This window comes from Schistocerca cancellata, chromosome 1 (assembly GCF_023864275.1).
Source record: "Schistocerca cancellata isolate TAMUIC-IGC-003103 chromosome 1, iqSchCanc2.1, whole genome shotgun sequence".
Classification (NCBI taxonomy): domain Eukaryota; kingdom Metazoa; phylum Arthropoda; class Insecta; order Orthoptera; family Acrididae; genus Schistocerca; species Schistocerca cancellata.
The window spans coordinates 567,503,990-567,521,361 of NC_064626.1; the positions used below are offsets into that span (position 1 = coordinate 567,503,990).

A 17,372-nucleotide genomic window follows, 5' to 3' on the forward strand; every position below is an offset into this window, starting at 1 on the left:
GATCCAGATGGTCCAGATTGTGAAACAACCTTTGAACTCGTGCATGTTGTGATAACCTGCATGTTGTGCCTGTCACAGTTTGACAGTCGCCATTTAGTCTGGTGGACAGTGGGTTACTAGTCATAGGGATAGAAAAAGCTTTGCAGTGATTGCAGTGGAATTGTTATATGACACGGCTGCTTTCAGAAGTTGCCCTGTCTCTGATGGGACAGGATAAGGCTGTGACTGGATTGGGGTAGGAAGTGCTGGGTGGTTGCATCAGGCAGGTCTTCCACAGGGATGAGGCAGGGGTTGGGAGTGGCATAGGGGTGGACTAGGATGTTGTATAGGGTGAGTGAGTACACGATGCAATAGCACTTTAGGAGAGAAATATCTTGGGCAGAATGTCTCTCATTTCAGGGCATGATGATAAATAGTCAAAGCCCTGATGAAGGATGTGGTTCACTTGTTGCAGTCCACAGGTTATTGGGTCATGAGAGTGGCACTCCTTTGAAGCTGATTCCGGGGAGTGCTGGGAGGATTAAGGGTGTTTGAGGTTTGGCATGGGAAGTCTTTCTGCAGCTAGGTTGGAGGGGGAGGGGGGGGGGGGAGGGAATGGGGTTAGTGCCCGTCTGTGAAGGCCCTTGTGAGACCTTTGGAATACTAGGCATTAGAGATCCTGTCTCTGCACATATGCATTCCACAGGTGGCCAGGCCATATGGGAGGATTTTTTGTGCGGAAGGGATGACAACTGTTGAAACAGAGGTATTGTTGATGGTTAGTGGGTTTCACATGGACAGAGGTGTGGATGAAGACGTCAGGGAGGTAGAGGTCAATGTCCAGGAACGCAGCACATCGGGTTGAGGAGCACAAAGTGAAGCAGATGAGAGAGAAGGTGTTGAAGTTGTGGAGGACAGGACTGTCTCTCAGTCCCGAGTGCAAATCATGATATCATCTATGAACATGAACATGAGCCAGGTAAGGGGTTAGGAGTTTTGGGTTCTACGAAGGGGCACAGGCCTGTTTTTTCTGTGTGTACTCTAGCCTGAGAAAAGATTAATTCCAGAAGATAGCAAGATTTTTTTCTCTTTTGTGTTTGCTCGTCAACTTCTCAGCACTTCTGCTGTTTGGTGAGTGGTCTCCATTACTCCTAAATTATTTACATACTATCAGAAGTTCCCTATTAGTATATTTTCAATCACATCTTGAAGGGCCAGAACATTTAAGCAAGTTCTAATAAATGTTTCTTTTTCAGATATCCGTCGTCAACAACATTCTTAAGGTATGTGTGCTGGCTTCAGTGCCTATGAAATTTTTTATATGAAAAAGGATACAAAAAGTTCTGTAATAAGTTTTAATTACTGCAATACATGCAGCCACTCATCCTCAGGTGAACTGAAACAAAACTGTTTATTAACCATTTGTGAAAAACTTGAAGATTCTTTAACAGTGAGATTTTCATTCAAATTTTTTTTTTTTTGTTTCTTGTAATTGACTGTTCGATAATGTGCCGATATACTTTGTAAATGTAAAATCTTTCTTGATCAAAATGTATTCCATTGCAGTATGGAATTGGAGAGCTGAAGCTGCGTTTAAGAACACGGCTAACACATCACCTGTATGATCAGTACCTCAGGTATGTTTATTTTTGATCTCTATACTGTTAGAAAATTTCAGTGTCATATTCTATTCAGTATTACATCAATATGTGATGCAGACAGAAAAGTTGCCATTTTTATGTAGAGTATTCACAACTAAGGTCATGTATTTGTAGATATCTGCCAGTGTGAATTGATTTTTTTCTGCACCACCATTTGTGAAAAGGGCACACTCTGAAAGAATGGCCTGGATTGCTTGAAACTTGGTGGCTTTGTGGATAAGCAGTAAGTGATTCAGATCATGGCATGCACGTAACACTGGCAGCACTTTAACTTGTTTGACTATAAAGATCAGTGTTATGTCAAGTTCAACTAGTGAAAAGCCAAGATATCCATTAAAATGTGAGAACAAGTGCCAGTATGCCTCTTCAGTGAGTAATGGTGCTCTGTCAGTGTATGAGTGAGTTCAAACCAAACAGAATGATTGGTTGGTAGGAAGTAAGTTTTGGTACTATGAGATTTCTGCTCATACAGGGCATGTAAGCGCATTTTCTGCAACAGTGGATCACAACAGAGGCGCGACAATGATAATCAGATTCTGGACTGCACATTGTAATCAACAGATGACTTCTACTTCAACTTTCAGTTTTGTCTGCATTGGTTTGATAAACACTACAGACTCAGCAATGTTTTCTTGATCGCTATAGGACTGCAACGGGTGTGATCCAGTCTGTTTAGCAGTATGTTGCAAGGTTTACTGACAGCCTGCATGCTGTTATATCAGTTTTGATAGATACAAAACCCTGAGATAGAAATGAGCATATTAATGCTGTTCTTGGCACGCTGAATCACAGAATGGAATGTTTGTGTCTCTTCCATTTCAAACTGACATAGTGTGATGTCCATGTACTGCTGCCCTATTTTTAGTTCTGCATCAGTTGATGTATTATTCAGTTAAGGTTTATGTGAATATGCGAGCCAAGTAATTACTTCTTAGTTCAGATAACTTTAATTAGTTTTTTTTATGCATCTATTCCCACCATCCTATTTTCTCATTCTGACTCAACATGTACCATACATACCAGATGGAATAATTTAGTCGTGGTTGGCCCTCCCAAGGGACTCAACAATTCTGAGAGAATATCTACTCCAGGGCCACTGCATCAACTTGTATGTTTCAGAGCACTGTCCAATTCTTCTCACTGTGCAATGTGTCTCAGTTCATCTTTGTTTACTTTGCTTAGCGCTGGCTTTCTATCGGAGCATTTGATATTCATACAGTTGCTTATCTTTTCTCCAGAGGTCTCTTTAATTTTATTGTAGGCATTTATTTTTTCTCTAGTTATTCATGCTTCTACAGCCTTTCATTCATCTTTGACATTCCTGCTTGGTCATTTTGCACTTTCTGTCAATCTCATTTTTTAAACACATATATTCTCTTTTCCCTGCTTCATTTGTTGCATTTTTTATATTTTCTCTTTTCATAAACTAACCATGGACCTTGCCGTTGGTGGAGAGGCTTGCGTGCCTCAGCGATACAGATAGCCGTACCGTAGGTGCAACCACAACGGAGGGGTATCTGTTGAGAGGCCAGACAAACGTATGGTTCCTGAAGAGGGGCAGCAGCCTTTTCAGTAGTTGCAGGGGCAACAGTCTAGATGATTGACTGATCTGGCCTTGTAACACTAACCAAAACGGCCTTGCTGTGCCGGTACTGCAAACGGCTGAAAGCAAGGGGAAACTACGGCCGTAATTTTTCCCGAGGGCATGCAGCTTTACTGTATGGTTAAATGATGATGGCGTCCTCTTGGGTAAAACATTCTGGAGGTAAAATAGTCCCCCATTCGGATCTCCGGGCGGGGACTACTCGAGAGGATGTCGTTATCAGGAGAAAGAAAACTGGCGTTCTACAGATCGGAGCGTGGTATGTCAGATCCCTTAATCGGGCAGCTAGGTTAGAAAATTTAAAAGGGAAATGGATAGGTTAAAGTTAGATATAGTGGGAATTAGTGAAGTTGGGTGGCAGGAGGAACAAGACTTCTTGTCAGGTGACTACAGGGTTATAAACACAAAATCAAATAGGGGTAATGCAGGAGTAGGTTTAATAATGTATAGGAAAATAGGAATGCGGGTAAGCTACTACAAACAGCATAGTGAACACATTGTTGTGGCCAAGATAGATACGAAGCCCACACCTACTACAGTAGTACAAGTTTATATGCCAACTAGCTCTGCAGATGACGAAGAAATTGAAGAAATGTATGATGAAATAAAAGAAATTATTCATATAGTCAAGGGAGATGAAAATTTAATAGTCATGGGTGACTAGAATTCGTCAGTAGGAAAAGGGAGAGAAGGAAACGTAGTAGGTGAATATGGATTGGGGCTAAGAAATGAAAGAGGAAGCCGCCTAGTAGAATTTTGCACAGAGCACAACATAATCATAGCTAACACTTGGTTCAAGAATCATAAAAGAAGATTGTATACATGGTAGAAGCCTGGAGATACTGACAGGTTTCATATAGATTATATAATGGTAAGACAGAGATTCAGGAACCAGGTTTTAAATTGTAAGACATTTCCAGGGGCAGATGTGGACTCTGACCACAATCTATTGGTTATGAACTGTAGATTAAAACTGAAGAAACTGCAAAATGGTGGGAATTTAAGGAGATGGGACCTGGATAAACTGAAAGAACCAGAGGTTGTACAGAGTTTCAGGGAGAGCATAAGGGAACAGTTGATAAGAATGGGGGAAAGAAATACAATAGAAGAAGAATGGGTAGCTTTGAGGGATGAAATAGTGAAGGCAGCAGAGGATCAAGTAGGTAAAAAGATGAGGGCTAGTAGAAATCCTTCGGTAACAGAAGAGATACTGAATTAAATTGATGAAAGGAGAAAATACAAAAATGCAGTAAATGAAGCAGGCAAAAAGGAATACAAACGTCTCAAAAATGAAATGGACAGGAAGTGCAAAATGGCTAAGCAGGGATGGCTAGAGGATAAATGTAAGGATGTAGAGGCTTATCTCACTAGGGGCAAGATAGATACTACGTACAGGAAAATTAAAGAGACCTTTCGAGAAAAGAGAGCCACTTGTATGAATATCAAGAGCTCAGATGGAAACCCAGTTCTAAGCAAAGAAGGGAAAGCAGAAAGGTGGAAGGAGTATATGGAGGGTCTATACAAGGGCGATGTTTTTGAGGACAATATTATGGAAATGGAAGAGGATGGAAATGAAGATGAAATAGGAGATGTGATACTGCGTGAAGAGTTTGACAGAGCACTGAAAGACCTGAGTCGCAACAAAGCTCCGGGAGTAGACAACATTCCATTAGAACTACTGACAGCCTTGGGAGAGCCAGTCCTGACAAAACTCTACCATCTGGTGAACAAGATGTATGAGACAGGCGAAATACCCTCAGACTTCAAGAAGATTATAATAATTCCAATCCCAAAGAAAGCAGGTGTTGACAGATTTGAAAATTACCAAACTATCAGTTTAATAAGTCACGGCTGCAAAATACTAACACAAATTCTTTACAGAAGAATGGAAAAAACTATTAGAAGCCGAACTCGGGGAAGATCAGTTTGGATTCCATAGAAATATTGGAACACGTGAGGCAATACTGACCCTACGACTTATCTTAGAAGCTAGATTAAGGAAAGGCAAACCCACATTCCTAGCATTTGTAAACTTAGAGAAAGCTTTTGACAATGTTGACTGGAATACTCTCTTTCAAATTCTGAAGGTGGCAGGGTAAAATACAGGGAGCGAAAAGCTATTTACAATTTATACAGAAACCAGATGGCAGTAATAAGAGTCGAGGGACATCAAAGGGAAGCAATGGTTGGCAAGGGAGTGAGACAGGGTTGTAGCCTCTCCCCGATGTTGTTCAATCTGTATATTGAGCAAGCAGTAAAGGAAACAAAAGAAAAGTTTGGAGTAGGTATTAAAATCCATGGAGAAGAAATAAAAACTTTGAGGTTTGCCGATGACATTGTAATTCTGTCAGAGACAGCAAAAGACTTGGAAGAGCAGTTGAACGGAATGGATAGTGTCTTGAAAGGAGGATATAAGATGAACATCAACAAAAGCAAAATGAGGATAATGGACTGTAGTCGGATTAAGTCGGGTGATGCTGAGGGAATTAGATTAGGAAATGAGACACTTAAAATAGTAAAGGAGTTCTGCTATTTGGGGAGCAAAATAACTGATGATGGTCGAAGTAGAGAGGATATAAAATGTAGACTGGCAATGGCAAGGAAAGCGTTTCTGAAGAAGAGAAATTTGTTAACATCGAGTATAGATTTAAGTATCAGGAAGTCATTTCTGACAGTATTTGTATAGAGTGTAGCCATGTATGGAAGTGAAACATGGATGATAAATAATTTGGACAAGAAGAGAATAGAAGCTTTATGAAATGTAGTGCTACAGAAGAATACTGAAGATTATATGGGTAGAACACATAACTAATGAGGTGGTATTGAATAGAATTGGGGAGAAGAGAAATTTGTGGTACAACTTGACAAGAAGAAGAGATTGCTTGGTAGGACATATTCTGAGGCATCAAGGGATCACCAGTTTAGTATTGGAGGGCAGCGTGGAGTGTAAAAATCATAGAGGGAGACAAAGAGATGAATACAGTAAGCAGATTCAGAAGGATGTAGGCTGCGGTAGGTACTGGGAGATGAAGAAGCTTGCACAGGATAGAGTAGCATGGAGAGCTGCATCAAACCAGTCTCAGGACTGAAGACCACAACAACAACAACAACAACAACAACAACAACAACAACAAACTAAATTCAATAACTTCTGTGCCACCTAAGGATTTCTACTACATCTTGTATTTTTACCTATTTGGGCCTCTGTTGGCTTCATTATTTTATCTAACAAAGCTACCCATTCCTCTTTTATTGTATTTTATCTCCGTTTCAGTTAATTAGTGCTTAATGCTACCTCTGAAACTCAGAAGAACCTCTGCATTTCTATCTCCTTACTAATTCCTGCATTACCCTTATTTTTATATTAAACCCCTGTACTTCCCTGACCTGAAATTGTGTTCTTCCTGTAATTGCACTTCACTATTCCCCAAAATATTTCACTTCAACCTAGCCATTTACCTTTTTAAATTTTCTAACCTACCTACTCTATGAAAGGATCTAACATTCCACACTCAGATCCCTAGGATGCATGCAGTTTTCGTGGGTGACAACATCCCCCCATGTAGTCACTGTCCGCAGATCTGAAATGTGGACTATTTTATCTCAAGAATATATTACCAGAGAGGATCCTGTTATCATTAAACCATACAGTAAAGCTACATACCCTCAGAAATATAATAGTTGTACTCTTGCTTTGCTTTGAGTTCACAGTACCAGATAATAAGACGTTGTTGACTAATCGTGCAAGGCCAGATCTGTTGATCACCAGACAGTTGCCCCTGCAACTACTGAAAAGGCTACTGCCCCTTTTTAGAAACCATGGGTTAGTCTGACCTCACTGACACATCTCTGTTATAGTTGCGCATACAGTACAACTATCTATATTGTTGAGGCACGAAAGCCACGCCACCTCTGCGGGGTCCATAGTATGTGGGAACGGGAGGGGGGGGGGGGGGGGGCTCTACTGAAAAAAACAAAAGGATACAGTAATTCTTGTAAAGCAGAATTTGAACCACCAACTGCAACATTGCTTGTTTACATTTTAGCCTGTTGAGTAACCTACTGCTACATGAAGACATTATACTGATCTCACTAACATCAAGGTATTTCTTGCTGGTGTTCCATTTTTGCGACCAGTTTACCACATCAAGTAGCTTAGAACTGAGTGCCAGGAAGTGAACTTTTTTCAGTAACAAAATTTTGAGTGTTCTTTACTTTTTTAGGCAGTCTTTTGCAATTTGTAATGCAATTGGCTTCTATGTAACATTACAGGCAGCTTGAATTTCAATTCCTGCCCTATTTTCAGCCATCAGGCACACCTAATTTCTGATATACAGTTAATTTTAGTCTGTGTTGCAGTTTTCATAAACATGGAAGTGTGATTATTGCTGTGATAACCTACCTTTTATGTGGGTGATTGTCAAAATACATTTCTTTTCTTTACCTTAAGTCCTGTCTACATTGGTCTATTGCTATTACTATTGCAAGCATAGCTCTGCTTAAGATCTTCAAAGTATAGCTACTGCAGTACATTTTTTTACCTCAGTTTTAATCTTTTTGCCAATTGCTCTTGTTCCACATTTTTCTTTCTTTCTCCCTTTTTTTCCCTACTCTTCCTGCAACCCCTCCTCCCCCCCCCCCCTCCATCCACCCAGAAGGAAAAAAAAAAAAGAAAGAAAAAAAATTACTTAGCATGTATATTTGATGTTGATGATGCCTCACATATATTAACACTGGTGAGAATTTGCTGCAAACACCTACCTGTTTCTATTATGTTACAGTCATAAGGATAAGGAACTTCATTGAAATGGAAACATAATTGTTAACCTGTACTTTGCATGTGATTTGAGGGAAAGAGGGTAAATGTAGCTTCGGATTTGGAATTACTGGTTTGTTCCTCGAGTGGCAGTTATTCTATCAGTGTAATTTGAAACATTATTTGGTAGAAAAGGAAGGAAGAAAGGAAATTACTACTGATCCAGAGTTTGTACAGAATATAGGTCATCAGCCTCTTGGAGTGTACAAGCTACCCAAAAGGAAAATAGATTAAAGTTCTCTACTCAACCTGACAGTGAACTAAAAAACAGAATTGAAAAACACACTTTTAGCTCTAAATTTCCTCTTATCTGCATTTATATAGCATTTTGGTTACGTGTCATGTAATTATTCAAACAGTTTCTTTATTTTTGTTTTCTTCGTACAGGGGCTTTACATATTACAAAATGAGTAATCTGGATAATCGTATTGCAAATGCAGATCAGCTCCTAACAACAGATGTGGACAAGTTCTGTGATACATTTACAGACTTGTATTCAAATACATGCAAACCCATGCTGGACATATTTATATATGTATATCGTCTGACAGTGTCATTGGGGCCACAGGTATGTGACATTCATATATTTGAATATCTCTCTCTCTCTCTCTCTCTCTCTCTCCCTCCCTCCCTACCATCCTCACACCCCCCTCTGGTCCCTAGATAATTATTAAGGTAGCTAAAAATGGACAACTCTTTGTCACTCAGTGCCGTTCCAGCCTTCACCAGCTCTTTCATATCCTCTTCCTTTTGTCAGTATGAGAAATATTTCGAAGATTCTCCAGTTTACAAAGCACTATTCCAGTGCCCAACCAAACTGTATAATGCCTTTTGCCCTTACTGTGTCCCTGCTCACAATTACCTGTCGCTTAGTTTCTTAGTCACATGCACATACTATCCGCATATGCGCTACCTTCTACTCCTGTACTGTAACATACACATCTTACTTCATTTCTTTTTTGTTCAAAGTTTTTTATGAATAAAATTTGCTAGAGTGATCTGCTTCTTTCAGAAATTTTGACAGCTTTCTCTCTTCCCTCCTGAGTGTTGATAAAATTATAATTAGAGCACATACATGTATTGTTGCACAACTTGATAATTAATATTGGTCTAGTATTAGGGTTTAAAGTAGTCATAAAAAATCATTTAGATTTAAAGTTTAGATGTCACCTTAAGTTATCTACATCTAAATACATATTCTACAAGCCACCATATAATCAATATCCAAATACATATTCTGCAAGCCACCATATAATCAATATCCAAGTACATATTCTGCAAGCCACCATATAGTGCTTGGTAGAGGTTACACTCTACCACTACTAATCGTTTACTTTCCTGTATCACTTGCAAATACAGCGAGGGAAAAACAACTGTCTATATGCCATCAAATAGGCCCTAATTTCTTTTATCTTCATGGTCCTTACGTGAAATATACATTGTCGACAGTAGAATCTTCCTGCAGTCGGCTTCAAATGCCGGTTCTCCACATTCTCTCAATAGCATTCCTTAGAAAAGATGTCACCTTACACCAAGGATTTCCATTTAAACTCCTGAAGCATGTCTGCAATACATGAATATTTTTCAAACCTACCGGTAACAAATAGGGCAGGCTGCCTCTGAATTGCTTTGATGTCTTCCTTTAATCAGACCTGGTGGGGATACCAGGCACTCAAGCAGTACTCAAGAATGGGTCACACTAGTATATTGTATGCTGTCTCCTTTAAGGTAAACCAGACTTTTATAAAATTCTTCCAATAAACTGAAGTCGATCATTCGCCTTCCCTACTGCAACCCTTACATGCTTGTTCCATTTCATATCATTATGTAGTGTTATGTCTAGATATTTAATCTTTGTGACTGTGCCAATCACACTACCAATGTCGATTTGAACATTATAGGTTTGTTTTTGCTAATCATATGCATCTGTCTGTGTTTAGAGCTAGCTACCATTCATCACACCAACTAGAAATTTTGTCTAAGTCATCATGTATCCTTCTTCAGTCAGTCACTGATGACACTTTTCTGTACACCATGTGACCATACAAGCTGTGGGGTTGAGATTAGAGCAGCAGTTTCTCGCCGCAGAGCACGTGGCTGGCAGTTGCTATGGAGCTGTGGCGAGCAGCTAGCGTTTACGCGGCCTTGGAAAAACACGAGCGCTTGTCAGAGGTGCATATGGCCAAGTCAGCACACTTGGAGATATTTGTATGCCAGATAAAAGTTGATAAAAAAAACTAAGTGACACAGAGGTGCGAGTTGGCACACATGGACAGAAAAAATATGTAAAGCTAAATTATCTAGACGTGCCACAAAAATATATAATAGTTTAAAAGTTGTTGTTGTCTTAAAAACTGTAAATTTATGAAAGTTCAAAAGCTAATATCTCGACAATACTTTGGCTGATAAATATAAACAGTGTGTCTATGGATGCAGCTGTAAGAGCTGCATCGAGCAATCATTGCCGATTTAGCATAATCTGTACCATTTTTGAATGAGAGGGCAGAATATGGGATTCGACTGAGAGAAACCGTGTTTTTGGTAATAAATAAATTTAAAGAGATGAAACTAGCAGCCAGCAGCATTCTAAAGTTTAAAGAGGTAGTTGAGTAATTATGTATTTTTATTTATTTATTTATTTATGTTTAGCGTAAAAAATCCGGGAAAAGCGATATCACGTCACAAGAATATTATTTGTGAAAAAACAGTGGCAGATACAGAAAATTGGACCTTAAATTGTTATTGCGTGGAAATTTTCCATATTTTTCAATGTATCATGTTTGTTTTTGTGTTTAGTTTTAGAATATTTGTAATTCTTTTTGTCAAACATTGTTTTGAGTTAGTCATTTTAAGTGTGAATAGGGCGGCCATCCTTGATGACAGGGGAGTTGGTTCTGAGTGATGCTAAGAGCCGGATGTGCCGTTCATCTGGGGGTAGCAGTGTGTTGGTAGCCACATTCGGGGAAAAGTATGTATGCAGCGATGTTCAAAAGTGATAAAGTGGAGCGCAATATAGTGGATTAGGACACCAGATAAAAGTGTATTTTGTGAACTGTGAACAGACTGTTGAGTGTCGTGATTGCGACAAATGAATTTTTTAGTGAACTGTTGTAGCACCAGTTATTAACATCCGTCCTTATGTAAAAGTCCCTCAGACTGCATTTTAAGTGTTTACTTAATATATTGAAGAAAAATGAACTACCTTTTCAAATTATAAATCAACGTGGGTGACTCAATATTTTAAATTTCACTGGAATACCTGCCTGCATTGTGTTATATTTTATTTCAGCTTTAAAATTGAGTTTACGACAGGTGTGAGCTGGCACCCTGTGACAAAAAACGTTGACAAACATTGAGACCAGCCACATCTCTGGCCACTCAATTAAGCTGAGTGTAACAAAATACACTCCTGGAAATGGAAAAAAGAACACATTGACACCGGTGTGTCAGACTCACCATACTTGCTCCGGACACTGCGAGAGGACTGTACAAGCAATGATCACACGCACGGCACAGCGGACACACCAGGAACCGCGGTGTTGGCCGTCGAATGGCGCTAGCTGCGCAGCATTTGTGCACCGCCGCCGTCAGTGTCAGCCAGTTTGCCGTGGCATACGGAGCTCCATCGCAGTCTTTAACACTGGTAGCATGCCGCGACAGCGTGGACGTGAACCGTATGTGCAGTTGACGGACTTTGAGCGAGGGCGTATAGTGGGCATGCGGGAGGCCGGGTGGACGTACCGCCGAATTGCTCAACACGTGGGGCGTGAGGTCTCCACAGTACATCGATGTTGTCGCCAGTGGTCGGCGGAAGGTGCACGTGCCCGTCGACCTGGGACCGGACCGCAGCGACGCACGGATGCACGCCAAGACCGTAGGATCCTACGCAGTGCCGTAGGGGACCGCACCGCCACTTCCCAGCAAATTAGGGACACTGTTGCTCCTGGGGTATCGGCGAGGACCATTCGCAACCGTCTCCATGAAGCTGGGCTACGGTCCCGCACACCGTTAGGCCGTCTTCCGCTCACGCCCCAACATCGTGCAGCCCGCCTCCAGTGGTGTCGCGACAGGCGTGAATGGAGGGACGAATGGAGACGTGTCGTCTTCAGCGATGAGAGTCGCTTCTGCCTTGGTGCCAATGTAGGTCGTATGCGTGTTTGGCGCCGTGCAGGTGAGCGCCACAATCAGGACTGCATACGACCGAGGCACACAGGGCCAACACCCGGCATCATGGTGTGGGGAGCGATCTCCTACACTGGCCGTACACCACTGGTGATCGTCGAGGGGACACTGAATAGTGCACGGTACATCCAAACCGTCATCGAACCCATCGTTCTACCATTCCTAGACCGCCAAGGGAACTCGCTGTTCCAACAGGACAATGCACGTCCGCATGTATCCCGTGCCACCCAACGTGCTCTAGAAGGTGTAAGTCAACTACCCTGGCCAGCAAGATCTCCGGATCTGTCCCCCATTGAGCATGTTTGGGACTGGATGAAGCGTCGTCTCACGCGGTCTGCACGTCCAGCACAAACGCTGGTCCAACTGAGGCGCCAGGTGGAAATGGCATGGCAAGCCGTTCCACAGGACTACATCCAGCATCTCTACGATCGTCTCCATGGGAGAATAGCAGCCTGCATTGCTGCGAAAGGTGGATATACACTGTACTAGTGCCGACATTGTGCATGCTCTGTTGCCTGTGTCTATGTGCCTGTGGTTCTGCCAGTGTGATCATGTGATGTATCTGACCCCAGGAATGTGTCAATAAAGTTTCCCCTTCCTGGGACAATGAATTCACGGTGTTCTTATTTCAATTTCCAGGAGTGTATGTATTTTCATAGCATGTGGGGGCTCGAGCCAAACTATTCAAACTTCAGTGTGTGGTGCCCAGTAACCACAGCATCATCAGCAAACAGCTACAGATTTTGCTCCACATTCTGCCAGATATATAAAAAAAAATAGCAACAGTCATATCAAACTTCCCTAGGGCACTCTTGGCAATACTCTTATTTCCAATTAACACTTGCCATCGAGGACAGTTTGCTGGGTTCCATTATTTAAGAAGTTTCTGAGCCTGGGAATGTATTCCGTATGTTTGTACCTTCATTAAGTTTTTAGTGGGGTACCATGTCAAATGCTTTTCAGAAATCAAGTAATATGGATTCTTCCTGTTGCCTTTATCAATGGTTCACAGGATATCCTGTGAGAAACAGGCATCAGAGTTTCGCATCAGTGATACTTTTTAGAACAATGCTTATTTGTGGACAGGAACTTTTACATCTCAAGGAAATGTGTTATATTCGAACTGGGAATATGTTCAAGAATTCTATAGCAAACCAATGTTAAGGATATTGGTGTGTAAGTATCTGGGTCCATTCTTTTACCCTTCTCATGTACGGAAATCATGAGCACTTTTTTCTAGGCTCTTGGGACTTCGCATCAATGCCGTAGACTACTCTTTGTTAAACCCAATTGGGATTCCATATTAGCCTGCCAACTCAATCATTTTCCACTCTCAGTTGCTTCTCTATTCCATGGGTGCATATTACAGTGTCCTCCATACAGGAGTCTGTGACTGTATGTTAATATGATTTTTCCACGTGAACAATTTCTTAAATGTGAAATTTAAACCTTTGGCTTACTTTTTTCTATATTCTACTGCCACACCAAACTGGTCAAAGACTGACTGGATAGAAGCCTTAGAACTGCGTAGTCAATTTATGTAGGACCAGAATTTCCTCGGCTTCTCACCAAGATCTTTCATGAAAGTATGACGGTGGTAGATGCTGTATGTTTCAGGCATTGATCTTTTTACAGACGGACGTATGTCTACTAACTTCTGCCCATTGTTATTTGCAAGTTCTGTTTTGACAGAGTCTTTGCCTCCTTAGCATTTTTCAGATTTCATTGTTAAGCCATGATGGATCTTTTCCATCCTTAATCCACATACCTGGCACTTAATTCTCCAGAGCACAATTTACAATCCATTTAAACTTTGACCATAATTGCTCACTGTCTGTCATACTGGAACTAAGTGATGCTCATCCATTGTCTAAATGGGATTCTGGCAACTGCTTATCTGTTCTTTCTGGCAAATATAATCTCCTAGCCTTCGTGACTGATTTATTAAGTTTAGTAACAATACTCGCTATGGTATCATTGTCACTAATCCCAGTCTGTATCCTACATCTACATCTTTTCGGTGGCTCTCTATTTGCTTTGTTTTATTATTACTTGTGTAACAACTAATATATGAGATAAAATATGTTGCTACGAAAAGAGCCCCGAAATACCTTTGTGATGCTGTGCTGTGACTTTCTTTGGATAATTAATTTTCAACAAAACAAAATATATTATGTTCTTATTATTCTGGATCTGGCTTTCTATTAAAGGATCATTTTTTCGTTACTGTAACTCACCATAAAGTTCAACATATCTTCCTTACTTTACAGTTATTGAAAAGGTTAATGAAAATTATTTCGTTATCAATACTGATGTTTCAGTACGCAGTGATTGTTCAACATCAAAATTTTGCAGTGGATTTTTGTTAACAGTAAGACACCAATAAGTACCATGACTAACATGAGAACATCAGACTATTATCATAGAAAAAGATGTTTTTACAATAAGGTTTGCCAGACCAGAACTACGCACAGCAAGATTTCTTTTATGTTATGAAGGTAAATTATCTTTTTGCACTGTTAATAATATATTATCAGCAGCCTGCGTCAACCTGTAAAACACATCAAAATCTGCTGCTCTGCTCTGCTCTGCAATTCCGAAAGCTGAAAGAAATAATTTTAGTTCACTGTTACCTGCCTGCTTCTTTGCGGTATAATTGGTTTCATTTAATGCAGTTTGAATGCGCCACGGCAGCGGCTCGTTCGTTCGTAGTGCAGCTCTGCACCACGAATAATATTTAAATAACTGAAAATGTCTTAAAGGGATGGGATAAAATACCAGACAAGCTTATTACAAATCATAATGCAAGTTTTCACTAAGTAACTCTATTCAAAACATTTAAACAGATTAAATTATTACACACCTTTACAAATCAATGTCTGATGGCGTCCTTCTCTCAATCTTGACAAAAGAATGCTACGCAAGAGTACAATATAACATCACAGGCTCTTCCTACTCACGTAACTCCAAGAAGACGACAGAGAAATTAATGTTCGGTCATTACTACTTATACTAGTCACATATTCTCATCTTTGTTTGATATTTAATAAGTATCATCTGTGGCGGTTTCAGTACTCGCCGACACAGATATTATTAAAAAAAAATCAGTACATAATTCTATACAAGAACAAAACATGACACATAATGCTTTCTCTTTATTACATAAAGTTCACACAATCGTTGTCCACGCAATTACAATCATCCAGTTCAATTATTCTTTTCTCCTTTTCTTTTTTACCACATATAATACGTCTTCTGCTAAGAGACGTTACAGTCTACATTTATACTCCGCAAGCCACTCAATGGGGTGTGGCGGAGGGCACTTTACGTGCCACTGTCATTACCTCCCTTTCTGCCGGAAAGCCTCTGTGCGCGCTCGAATCTCTCTAATTTTACATTCGTGATCTCCTCGGGAGGTATAAGTAGGGGGAAGCAATATATTCGATACCTCATCCAGAAACGCACCCTCTCGATACCTGGACAGCAAGCTACACTGCTATGCAGAGTGCCTCTCTTGCAGAGTCTGCCACTTGAGTTTGCTAAACATCTCCGTAACACTATCACGCTTGCCAAATAACCCTGTGACGAAACACGCCGCTCTTCTTTGGATCTTCTCTATCTCCTCCGTCAACTTGATCTGATACGGATCCCAAACTGATGAGCAATACTCGAGTATAGGTCGAACGAGTGTTTTGTAAGCTACCTCCTTTGTTGGACTACATTTTCTAAGGACTCTCCCAATGAATCTCAATCTGGTACCCACCCCTTATCAACAATTAATTTTATATGATCATTCCACTTCAAATCGTTCCGCACGCATACTCCCAGATATTTTACAGAAGTAACTGCTACCAGTGTTTGTTCCGCTATCATATAATCATACAATAAAGGATCCTTCTTTCTATGTATTCGCAATACATTACATTTGTCTATGTTAAGGGTCAGTTGCCACTCCCTGCACCAAGTGCCTATCCGCTGCAGATCTTCCTACATTTTGCTACAATTTTTTAATGCTGCAACTTCTCTGTATACTACAGCATCATCCGCAAAAAGCCGCATGGAACTTCTGACACTATCTACTATCCTGATGCCATAGATAAGGTCAAGCCTATTTACAGCTACAGGATCTAAAATATTTCCATTGTATGTGGGATGTCAAACCAGCTCCTGAAGACAGTCTGCAGGAAATGTGTTCAAAAGTACTTCACAACACTGTCTGCCTGTACCCCCTGCAATGAATCCTTAGACATCATAGTCAATACCCTGTATGTTAAAGTTGCCTCCAACTAGTATTGCATGATCTAAATATTTCCACACTACTGACTGTTGGCTTTCTTCGGATGACTCTAGAACTATAAGAATGGAACAGGGTGGCCAGTAAAACATCTAACAGTTTGACTTGGTTTTACCTACAGGAGACCTGTTCTGTTATAAGTGACCAGATAACCTCATTATCGCACTCTAATTCGGCCTCAGTACACAATATTTTTGTCAACTGCAATGAACAGTTCACCTCTCATGGAGTCTAATCTCTCATATGTTCTATTAATTGCTAAATATCTTGGAGCTTTCTACTTCGGCTTTAAGGCAACTAAAATTTTAATGGTGAATGTGGTCTGATTTCACTACCTGTATGTCATCTGGTGACTGTTCATGTTGCCTAGCCTAAAAAATGCCAATGTGCATTACAGTCCCATTAAAGAAAGTACTAGATACTGTATTTCTGCACTAATGATACTTCAGTAATTTTCACAGTACAGTTAACACTAAAAGAAACAATACACAAGACTAAAACATTTTAGTGACATTTCACTTGCTTATGGGAGAAGCTATACTAGATACTGTGTTCCACTGGCACCGATACTTCACTGTTTTTTGCCGTGTGAAAGATAATAAAATAAATATTGAATTAAGATGAAAAATGTGAAGTCTCACCTCATTTGATCTTACAACAAATATATTTGACCATTATGCAATATTAATTTGCAAAGCTTTCATTTGAAGACCTATTGTTTTAGCATACTTAAAACTTCACACTGTTTAGGGTCTACTTTGGTGTAAATTGTTTTACAAGCTTTTGCCATTGGTAAAGTCCTTTCCCAGCTCAGCACTTACATCATTATTGTTGCAT

The 17,372-nt window shown here is 40.3% G+C and overlaps 1 protein-coding gene across 1 annotated transcript in view; it reads left to right on the plus strand.

The window, feature by feature from the left end:
• The window catches only part of LOC126181417 (ATP-binding cassette sub-family D member 3), a 122,228-nt gene that overhangs the window by 53,225 nt on the left and 51,631 nt on the right, over window positions 1-17,372 (plus strand). The window contains exons 5-7 of the mRNA XM_049924769.1: window positions 1,236-1,262; window positions 1,546-1,616; window positions 8,447-8,627. Of these exons, the coding sequence (XP_049780726.1) occupies window positions 1,236-1,262; window positions 1,546-1,616; window positions 8,447-8,627 (279 nt within the window). The remainder of the gene's footprint in view (window positions 1-1,235; window positions 1,263-1,545; window positions 1,617-8,446; window positions 8,628-17,372) is intronic.